We start from the raw sequence: 11201 nt of genomic DNA, 5'->3' as shown, positions 1-11201 counted from the left end.
TCACTGCTCCCACAAATGTTACTCCTCCAATTGATTTGGTGAGTACAGCATGCCTAAAGAAAAAGGAGGTGCAAACAAAAAGCTCAAAGCGGAAAAGAAATTGGCTTGATAAGATGCACAAGTCCACAGAGAAAGGAAGTAAGAAGGGAGGTAAGAAAAAGGAAAAAGGATCAAAGGTATGTGATTACATAAAATGTATTTGATTCTCTTTTACTGTGCTAAGTGGGAACATGTTCTATTTTATTTTCTTTTATTTGAAGGAACAAGGAACTGTAAAGAAGGGAGGGAAAAAAAAGGAAAAAGAAGCAACGGTACAAGACAGTGCAGCAGTGCAAAATATTTATCCTAATACTTCTTTGCCCATGGAAGAATTGTCTTAACCATACATAGCCATCAATACCTTCTCTCAGATATTGACGGTAATATTTCAAACCAACACACCATTTTTCTATACCATAGATGGCCATCAATACATTCTCTCAATTGTTTTTCTGAACCTTTTATTTTACAGGGGCCAATCACAGATGATGTTTTGGCTAATTTCTAGTAGTATGGACAGTTGCTGCAATCTGAAATATAACAGATTGTTTAGGGGGATAGCTTTTGCTTTCGTCGAAGTGTAAAGTTCAGGGAATTGCAGAATTGCATTTCTGAATAGCAGAGCATTTTGTGCATATCTGAACTTGCAACATTCAAAATTACCTTTTATTCAATTCCAAACAATTTACAACACAATGACAATCACAAGTTACAGTCTTGCTAGCTCTAGCACAAATGTCACTTCACAGGCAAGACAACCTTCCTCTGTTACTCACTGAAAATTTCAGACATAGCACACGATGAATAAAACACACTGGAAATTTTAGATATATCGACTCCAATCACTGCTATCCTACAGACATCATTTTCAGATATGTCGACTCCAATCCCTGCTATCGTACAGACATCTTCTAGCTTAATTGGAATCACGGCTGTGGCAACCCTCCAGCGGGTCCTATCCATTCTGAGACGAGGAGCAACTCCATTTTGAGACGTGCTACAATTGCTGCGCCGCCTGACGAGGCCATGCTGCTGCAGCAGAAGCTGTACCACGGCGTGCGGGGCAGCCGCAGTGGGGCAAGTGGGTGGCGGAGATCTGGCTGCTGCAGAACCGGGTGCGCGTTTGGATCGGCACCTATGACTCGGCGACGGAGCAGCGCTCGGCGGGACAGCGCGGCGCTCGGCGAGGACGGCGCGGCGCTGCTCTCGGTGAGGACGGCGCCGCTCTAGGTGACAACGGCGACGGGACGGTCCTCCATCCTCAACTGCAAGTCCGGATGACGCGGTGGCAGTGAACCCTTTCCTTATCCATAGAAGCACTTGTTGGGCCGAGTCGCTGAGGCCCAGTGTCTGAGAGGAGTAGCGTTAGATCCATCGTTCGATTGCGGGTGGACGATGGGATTCGCGTGACTGCTCTCTACCATCATTCCAGGTGAAGTCAGACGATCTGATTCCTAATTTCCGAGTTCTCCTGTTGTTTATTTCTATTTTTTTCCTTTGTTCTCAATTGTTGTTTGACCTAGCTTTAGCTAAACACTAGTAGCCATGGCCTAGTCCCTGTGGATAACACGACACTCGCCACTACTCGGTGGCACCCGTGCGCTTGCGGGGTGCGTAGCACAATCAAGATCAAATTTTTATGAGAACTGCTAGATCACGGTATCCCGTGTAAGGGGATAGATTATAATGAGTTAATGACGAGTTGTTGCCCCCACCAACCATGCGCATGTGTCCCCACGCGTCTGTATCTCTTCCTCCCACACGTACGCATCGCTCTCCCATACCCTTCACGTGTTTGTTGCGCTCCCCCACGCATCCATGCGCTCGTATTGAGTACCCACACAACTTTCAGGTATCAGATCCGATAGTTGATACCTGAGGTACCAGATCTGGTTGGTACCCGTATCAGATCTGATACTTGATACCTGAGGTTCCAGATCTGGTTGGTACCCGTATCAGAGGTACCAGATCTGGTTGGTACCCGTATCTTGATACATGAGGTATCAGATCTGGTTAGTACCTGTAACGGATCTAGTATCATAGGTATCAGATCCTATACTTGGGATACTAGATTCGATACTTGAGGTATCAGACCTGGTACCCATGGTACTATGGTTGGTGGTACCTAGTCTGGTATCGGTACTTAATATCTGAGGTACTAGATCGGGTTGATACCCAAGGTATCAGTTTGGTACCATAGGTATCAGATCCGATACTTAGGATATTAGATTCGGTATTTGTGGTATCAGACCTGGTACCCATGGTATGTCTGATACCCATGGTACTAAGGTTGATGGTACCTGGTCTGGTATCCACGAGGTGTCAAGACCAGTAGTTGCATATTAGGCTTGGTACCAACAAAAAAGAAAAGTATCAAAGCCTGGTACCCAGAGGTATCATTTGTACCAAACAAGTCATCTTCTTCCTCTCTCCAACACACTATATCCTCATCCATGTGTTGATTCCTTAGCATGAAATCGAAGCAACAGCAACAACAAGAACAAAAAAAAAGAGATGAGATTGTGAGTAGATGCAGGCGACGAACTACTAGAAAAGCCATATCCTCATATTCTCCCTTCTTCCTGTGGACATCTAGCCTCATACAGGCTCTGCCATTGTTGCACTCATGTCGGCTTGCTGGGGACGTCGCCGATGGCCGGCTCAGATGGCGTTGCGGTCGATGCGGCGAGAAAACGGCTCCTGGTGGCCAGCGGCTAGTGGTCGTGGGCGTAGAGAGGGGGACAGAGGATGGAGGGAGTAGCTTGCGCACGGTGGGTGGTGGACGACGCTGCATAAACGAGCCAAGATGAGGTGTGGGGCGTTGATTAGTCTATCCCGTTCGAACGGTACGCCGTTCTATAGATTTTCTATTCATCTAATTATCCATATTCCGACCAATCACTTGGTGGTACCTCAGTTCGTCCAATATCTTTATTCCCTTTTTCTTAGAGGATTTTACCCTACTTTTGCATAGGTTAAAGGAACCAGATTGACCCATATGGCAATCATGGATTGATAATTTGTATTTTTTTTTCCTATTCCCCTCTTGTAAAGTCTCTTGTACATAAACTCTATGAGCCTCTTCTACTGTTTTTCCATTAAAAAAAAATCCTAAAGAGGTCAAGGAAGAAAAGAACACGTGTTTAATGATTCAAATGGTAGAAAACCAAAGAGGTTAGAGTTCCACAATAATTTGGCTATTCTTACACATTGGTGGATCCAAAGGCTGGTCCCCGGACCACCCAAATATTTGTCGGTCCAAAGGCCCAAATAGCATGCATATATGATAGTAAGAAAAAAAAAACCCCCTGAATCCCAGCTGTTAAATCGTGAAACAGAAAAGCCGCGTCATTGCTTCCGCTCCCTCTCCACAGCCCGCCTCACGTGATCTCGAATTCTCGATCAACCGTAGCAGCGTGCGACTGACGAGTGCTTAGCTAGGTTAGGACTCCTGTTCAGCTGTTTCCTTCCCGACGACGACGTCCGGCGATCCAGCGGTGACGACGCCACGGAGGACTAATCAGCATCACGATCGCGGCAAATTGCCAATCGATGGCAAGCCAGCAAGGGTAGCGCGTGTGTGGGTGCCGTGACCGGCGGCAGCGGTGGCGGCGAGCCGACGACGATGGACGAAAATCCTGCAAGATGCGTCACCTACACGGGCAGACGGCCGGCGGCGGACAACATATCACGGCAAGCAGCTAAGCAAAGCAAGGGAGCTAGGTCGAGATCTAGAAGCAAGCAAAGGATAGCCGATGGAAATCTGTAAGTAAGCAAAGCAAGAATAGATGATTAACAGCTTATTGATTATTTTGTTAGCCGATTAACTACTCTAAAGTTAGTAATCTTTTTTCAGCTTTTAGTTGACCCTTCTCATATTATACTATTGTATTACAGATTGTTGAAAGTATGGCAATCTTCTCCAAACTTGTGTAGCATATCTATTTCTTTAACTCAAATTTCTTATATAATTATTGTTTGTAAGATACTTTATTAATATATCATGATCAACTTTTGACTAATTTTGTTAATTATTCTTGGATTGTATATATTAGCATTGTTACTTTGCGGTGTTTCAAAATAATTGAAGTCGGGTCACCCATATCCAAAATTCTAGATACGCCATTGTAATCTTATAAGAGGGATCTGTCAGCATCGCACACGGTAGGAGTAGTAGAGAGATATTGAACCGACTTGGGCTGTTACCCTCTGCCCATGTGGTGTAATCAAAGGAAAAAGTACACCGAAGGTCCCTCAACTTATCATCGAGTTACAAAATCGTCCTCCAACCACAAAACCGGATACAACGCATCCCCCAACTTATAAAACCAATGCAAATCAGGTCCCTTAGCGGTTTTGTCTGATATGGCGGCAGAGTCATGGTGGGACCCACGTGGGCCCCACATGTCAGGATGCCACGTCAGCAGACCGGCCTCTCCCCTTCCTCTCCTTTCCTCCTCTCTCTCTCTCTCTCACTCCTCTCTGGACTCGTCCGACGGCCGGCCGGCGACGCGGCAATGGAGGCACGGAAGAAAAGGAGGGCGGCGGCAGGGCGAGGCGGTGTCCGCGGATGCGGCGGCAGAGAGGCGGCGGTGGCTACGACACGGGGCGAGGAAGTCCGACGGTCGGCCGGCGACGTGGCGGCGAAGACACAGGTGAAAGGGGAGGGCGGCGGTAGGGCGAGGCGGCTTCGGCTGCGACGCGGGGCGAGGAGGTCTGACGGCCGGCCGGCGATGCGGCGGCGGCGACACGGCGTCGGCGGGCGAGCGGTGGTGCCATGGCCGCAGCTAGGCGGCAACCGCAGCTGGTTCAAGTTGCCGATGCTGTCGTCGCAGCAGGCGTCGTATGTGAGCGAGGACCAGCAGCGCGAAGAAGACGACGGCGACGGCGACGAGGTCCTCATCCCCGGGTTGCCGGCGAGGTTCACATACGTGGAGCTGGAGGAGGCGAACGTACCTGATTTATCAGTTTTTTAGCCAACTCGTGAAGTCCTAAATCCATCTAAAAATGCTCATCATGTAGTACTCGTTTGTTTGACTTTACTTCCCATACTCTCTCTCCTTGTGCATTACATGATTGTCACCTGCTTGTGATCTGCTCTGGAATAGAGGGAGTTCTTCAAGCCTTTGACAATGGCTGCTGACAGATTCTTGCACTTCGCCTCGCTCGTTTCCGTGGTGGTCTTGGTACATGCATTTTCTTTTCTGATCGTCTCTCTGCTCTGCTGTGACCTGTGAGTTGATCTGATCATGTTAATTGCATACGCGCGTGCAGGCCGCCGGATCAAGATTGCCGGGTGGCGTGGCGGCGCTGCCGCGCCGTGGACAGCTGGTTGACGGCGGGGACAACGACAAGAACAAGTGCGTGTACATGCTGTACTACATGGGGACCGGGTGGATCTGGAAGGCCGGCACGGAAGCGGCGATCGGCGTGGAGCTCACGGCGGCAGACGGCAGCGGCTTCGCCGTCAGGGACTTGGAGCGGTGGGGCGGGCTCATGGGCGCCGAGCACGACTACTACGAGCGTGCCACCGCCGCGTCACCGGCCGACCGTCGGACTTCCTCGCCCCGTGTCGTAGCCGCCACCGCCTCTCCGCCGCCGCATCCGTGGACACCGCCTCGCCCTGTCGCCGCCCTCCCTTTCTCCCGTGCCTCCATCGCCGCGTCGCCGGCCGGCCGTCGGACCTCCTTGCGCCGGCGACCTCCTCCCCACTGCTGGCCGGCCCTGCATAGAGTCCAGAGAGGAGTGAGAGAGAGAGAGAGGAGGAAAGGAGAGGAAGGGGAGAGGCCGGTCTGCTGATGTGGCATCCTGACATGTGGGGCCCACGTGGGTCCCACGATGATTCAGCTGCTACGTCAGATAAAACCGGGGTCAAAACCGCTAAGGGCACTCACAGTGCGTCACCAATTTTCGAGGAGCCAACACTGCCACCTAGACTAAGAACTTTGTAAGCAACAACCTCCACAGTGCATGTGGTCTTCTTTTTCCTTCACAGTGGGTCCCACCCTTCTCTCTCCTCACTTTTTACCTCCTCTCCTCTCTCTCCCTGCCTTCCCCAACCAGGCCACAAAACTGCTCCCTCCTCTAGTGCGCCGCCGGCGCCTCCCACACACCGCCGTCACCCCTCTCCCCCTCCGCCGGCGTCCCTCTCCCCCTCCGGATCTGGCGGCCCGCCGGCGGCGACACGGCGCGGGAGCCGAAGGCGGACGACCCCGAGGCGATCTCGGCGAAGGGCGCTAGCGGCGGATGACCCCGAGGTGGGCTCAGCGGAGCGCGCCGGCGGCAACGCGGCGGAGACGGCGGCGCGGGCGGTGACAGTGCCGAGGCGGCCACCCTCTCCTCCCCCGAAGCGGCGGCGGCGCCGCCGCGCTGCTTCGGCTTCGCCTTGGGCTTCTTCGACGAGGAGGAGGACGCCGCGGCGCCGCCCTTCGGCCTCCCCATGGCGTGGGCGTGTCTCTCTCTCTCCTTCCGGGCAGCGCTTGCTGACGAGACGGCGGCGGCAGGCGGCTAGATCCAGCCCGGGCGGAGAGGCGGCGCCGGGAGTTGGTTTGGTTTGCTTCTTCTCTACTTCAACGGTTGGTCGACTTCAATGCAAGAAAGCATCGGCAGCAATTGCTCCTCCCGTTTAGTTAATGTCGTCCATGGCCTCCAACGAAGGTATTCTTCTCTTCTTTCTCAAATATTCTGTTTCTCGCATATATGTTTGCTCCTTTTTTTTCCTTCTGCTCGCTTTTCTCTTCTTCTGTTCGTCTTGGTGATGACGAAACTGAAGGAGTATTTGGTGATTGAATCTGCAGAGGCCGGATTCCCTTCTCTCCTGTGGGATGAACTCAACGACGACGCGGGGCAGGATGAACTCGACGACGACGCGAGCGCGGGAGAACGACGAAACGAGGTCACGACCTCCACAATGCGCGCAAGTGCCCGTTCCTCACGCCGCTCACCCTGGATTTGGCCAAGGAACACGTGACTAAAGTTGGACGCGCGGACTTGAGAAAAGTGTGCCAGAAGCTAACGTGGCAAGGAATCTATGCGCTGGCGCAGTGAGGCTGAACGCCACCTCACCGCATTGTAAATGGCCTAAGGGACCTGGTTTACACTGGTTTTGTAAGTTGGGGGATGCGTTGTATCCGGTTTTGCGGTTGGAGGACGATTTTGTAACTCGATGATAAGCTGAGGGACCTTCGGTGTACTTTTTCCTGTAATCAAACACGCTTCCTCACTTTATGAAAGGGGCGGATGTATATTAGTATCATTGGTGTCAGATGACACAGATGCCATCCAACCAATCCAGTGTATTGCTAGCATTTATACACACTTACCCCGACAGTGCAAGATTGTTGACCCCAACCGCTAAATTGCAGCTGCTCAGAGGCTAAACAATATAGCTCCATCTTTGAAAACTTAAACAGTTTAACTGGTATGGTAGGTGTTGGAGCCTGAATCTATTTTCCAACATCCTTCCTATTTCACATTATAAGATCTTGATTCATTCATACATCCATATGTGCTACATATATATATTCAACTTCATATGTATGTTAGTAAATTTAGACAAGAGATAAAAAAACCAAAACGTTTTATAACAGGAAACGGAGGACTATATGTTTTGGTACCGTCAGCAGTGGCGCAGGTAGGGGGGTGCCAAAGGGTGCCAACACCCCCCTATCCAAACACTACCACCACTACACCCCCCATATTTTTACTCTATATTAAGTTAGCTAAGATAAGTATTTATCTAGTTTATTTTGTGTAGCTTGAAAGTATTATCAGTTTAGTTAGTTAGTAAGTCTAAAAATATTAGCAATAAACATGATTTACAAAATTAGTTTGTGATTTCTCCTCTTTTTCAAAGTAAAATAGATGATACTTATTTGTGAGATTATTTAATAGTTTACATTAAAAGAATTTAGCAAGACTAGTTTCAAACTTACAATGATATTACTAAAGAGCTGAAATTCAAGTTTTTCTTAAAAGGACTAGTTTACGCATTGCTTATTATTGACGGTAACTATTTGACCTCCTTTACTATCAATATTAGTTATTTAGTCTCATGGTTTATCTTCACCCTACACCCCCCTAATCTCAAATCCTAGCTTCGCCCCTGACCGTCAGCCACCACTAATGTCGCAGTTTAAAATATTTGATCCGTTGACTATAATTATTTCTTTTAGCTAATGTTTCTATCCATGTAATTAGGCCAATAATTCTATTATCAACTATTAAAAGTTAACCATATTTTTACGTATTAGTGAAAATAACTTGAATAACTTGTTGTCTGACCAAAAGAATAATGGATTTGTATTTCTTATTACTCTTAAGAGTTAGTCTGAAATAAACATGCTCATTGAAACAACAGCAATATTCTACCGGCTCTAGCTAAAAATAACAGTTCAAGGACACCTTAGCTTACAAAATATTTAGAAATGAAGCCCTTCCAAACACTATATAATAAGTGAGTGCTGACATTAGTGCCCTAAAATCCTGGATCAGCAAGGGCGTCCAAGTCAAGATGGAGGGCCCACATCAAGTCGATTTCGAGTACGTTTCAGAGTCCAGGACCAATCTACACTAAAACGGGTGCCCAAGTTGCATATGAGCTCGGATTGGAGCGTTCTTTATATGGATGGAAAGCTAAGAAGATAACCTTTTCAATGGTTCTGGTCCCATATCCAAATTCTTTCCAAGTCATCGGGAATCGACCGAACAAGTTGATGTTCAGAATCTATTCCGATGCTACGTCGCCGTATTTTGGTCTTTGGGCCGTGTATCGTGTTGGAGCTCGTTAGGATTGCGTTGTCAAGGGTTGTTTGCACGACCCTAAACTCTATATATTAGTAGCTGTCGCCACCTTTAGGGTTTGAGTTTTGCTTAGATTAATCTGTCAAGAACAGTTTCACCAACCTTCGGTTTGTAAGACCCCAACTTGTGAGCTTAATCATTCATGCACAATTTGGTTCTATTCTTTCTTGTTCTTGTTTGTGTGTTCTTCAATTCACAAACAGGGATTAGCCTTATCGGCGAGGTCAACTGGTTTTCGACACGGTTGATAATCAAAGGAGACATGGTGCAGTGACTGCGGGGCTCAAGAGCGTGTTCGTTTAGAAGCCGAGTCGATTTTGTGTCGCGACTCCACCAAATCGACTATTTATCAGAACCTTTCGAAAGATCGGGAACCCTTGTCCACATCACTTTATGAGGATGCATGATAAGCATATAGAAAAATTCTAACAGAAAGATTAAAAAAAATGAGAATTTCCAAAAATACCGAGAACACTATTACTAAAACTAGGAACTAGTAAGGTAACCCGCGCAAATGCGCGGACGCTTTATTTAATATTGCTTGAAATTTTTATTACGAATGGTTATATGTGGTTGACTTATTCTTGTAATATTCGTTAACTCTATTCTAAATCTATCTTTATCAATAATTTGTTTGGAATTAATTTGTATGTTGATTATTAATTTCTTCTAATTACCCTTGCAACATATAAAATTATAAACTAAAATTACTTAAAACCGTACCAGCTTGAATTTATAAGAAAATATTATGTCAGAACAATTGAGTTGGTTCCTATGAAACTAACATTTGTACTATTTGTATATCTTTTTGGAATATTTAGCATATCTTAGGATGTATTAATTGAAGATATTTTCTATTAAAAATATGGTTAATAAGACTATTTCATATAATTAAAAGCAGACTTCTATTTACTTTTACTCCATCCTTTTTATATGCTTTCGTATGTTCTTTGAAAAATGAATTTAAATTGAAATAAGAGCACAATTAAAAAAATATAATTGGTAGACGTACAGAATTTATAAATGTTTAAGTGTTGCAGACTCAAGTACACTTTTGTTGGTAATTTATTATTACGAAGTTGTCATATATAGGAGGGCAGATCCAGGGGTGGTCCCGGTCCAAAAATAACCCTAGCCCAATGCATATAAACATATGTGAAAAGAAACTTTTGGAAAAAGGAAAAAAACTTCATTATTAATATATTATGATGTACATTTGATCAATTTAGAGTTATAACCATGTTATGTTTAAAGTATTTAAAAAATTGTATAATTTGGATCACCTATATAAAAAATCCTAGTTAATTCATTGATGGGCTGAGTAGACTGGATCCTATATCTTAAGCATATTTATATGGTGATATAATCTATGTTATTAATTTTTTTCATGATTTTTCATAATTCTCTAATGTCATGTAAAGCACCAAGATAGGCCATATTACTTTTTTGCATTATAAATCTAATTTAGCCGTGAATATTTGTGAACTGATAATGAGTATATAGTAATATACTCCATATTTTACTCTCTCCATCCCAGAATATAAGAAGTTTTAGAGTTGGACACGGTTATTAAGAAAGTAGGTGGAATTAAATAGAGAGATGTTATTGGCTGAGAAGTGGAGGTAGGTGAGAAAAGTGAACGGTGGAGGGTTGAGATTGGTTTAGAAGTGAATGTTGGGCTGAGTTTAGTTCTAAAATTTTTCTTCAAACTTCCAATTTTTCCAACACATCAAAACTTTCCTACACACACAAACTTCCAACTTTTCCGTCACATCGTTCCAATTTCAACTAAACTTCCAATTTTGGAGTGAACTAAACACACCCTTGGTAAAGAAGTTATATTTTGGGACAAATCATGAGTACTAAAAGTTGTTATATTTTAGGACGGAGGGAGTTATATTTTTCATAATTTTCATGTCCACTTGGATTGCATAAGCGCAAACTTGGATAACATGCAAAAATGTAGAAGTATGGTACGTAGACAAGTTATTCTTTTATATTGATCTATTCATGGTTGAATTTATTTTTTTTATCTGCTTCGATACTATCAATCTAATTTAGACTTGTAAAATGTTCACAACAATATATAATTTCTACCAATTTAAATGTTTTATTGCTGTTTGGTTGCTATGCAAAGAAAGGGTTCTATGTCCAAACTACGTATTTTCGTATATACCAAAATATGAGCAATATTAATCTCAAATTATTAGTTTAATTATAAATTTAAAACAATTTTAAAAATAAAAACAGGAGATATTGCTTAAAGTTTCTGTTCATTTAACTATCAAGTTATTCATAGAAGTGTTTGATATAAAATAAGAGATAGAAAAGGGAACTGCCCATGCGTATAGTTTTGTATA

General features: G+C 45.1%; 1 protein-coding gene across 1 annotated transcript; it reads left to right on the top strand.

Annotated features, from left to right (window-relative positions):
* The first annotated feature begins 5171 nt into the window (after positions 1–5171).
* Positions 5172–5838, top strand: LOC127765383 (uncharacterized). The gene is made up of 2 exons (XM_052290268.1): positions 5172–5225; positions 5314–5838. Exons 1-2 carry the CDS (start codon positions 5172–5174, stop codon positions 5836–5838), a joined length of 579 nt encoding a protein of 192 aa, XP_052146228.1.
* Positions 5839–11201: the final 5363 nt, after the last annotated feature.

Source organism: Oryza glaberrima, chromosome 3 (assembly GCF_000147395.1).
Source record: "Oryza glaberrima chromosome 3, OglaRS2, whole genome shotgun sequence".
Taxonomy (NCBI): Eukaryota; Viridiplantae; Streptophyta; class Magnoliopsida; order Poales; family Poaceae; genus Oryza; species Oryza glaberrima.
The sequence above is the reverse complement of the archived record's forward strand: the minus strand, read 5'-3'. Positions and strand labels throughout refer to the sequence as shown.

What these genes read in the sequence shown, in the direction of transcription:
- LOC127765383 (XM_052290268.1), top strand. Translation starts at nt 5,172, where the DNA reads ATGGCTGCTGACAGATTCTTGCACTTCGCCTCGCTCGTTTCCGTGGTG. An exon ending in TCGTTTCCGTGGTGGTCTTG is followed by an intron (nt 5,226 to 5,313) that starts GTACATGCATTT and finishes ACGCGCGTGCAG; the next exon opens with GCCGCCGGATCAAGATTGCC.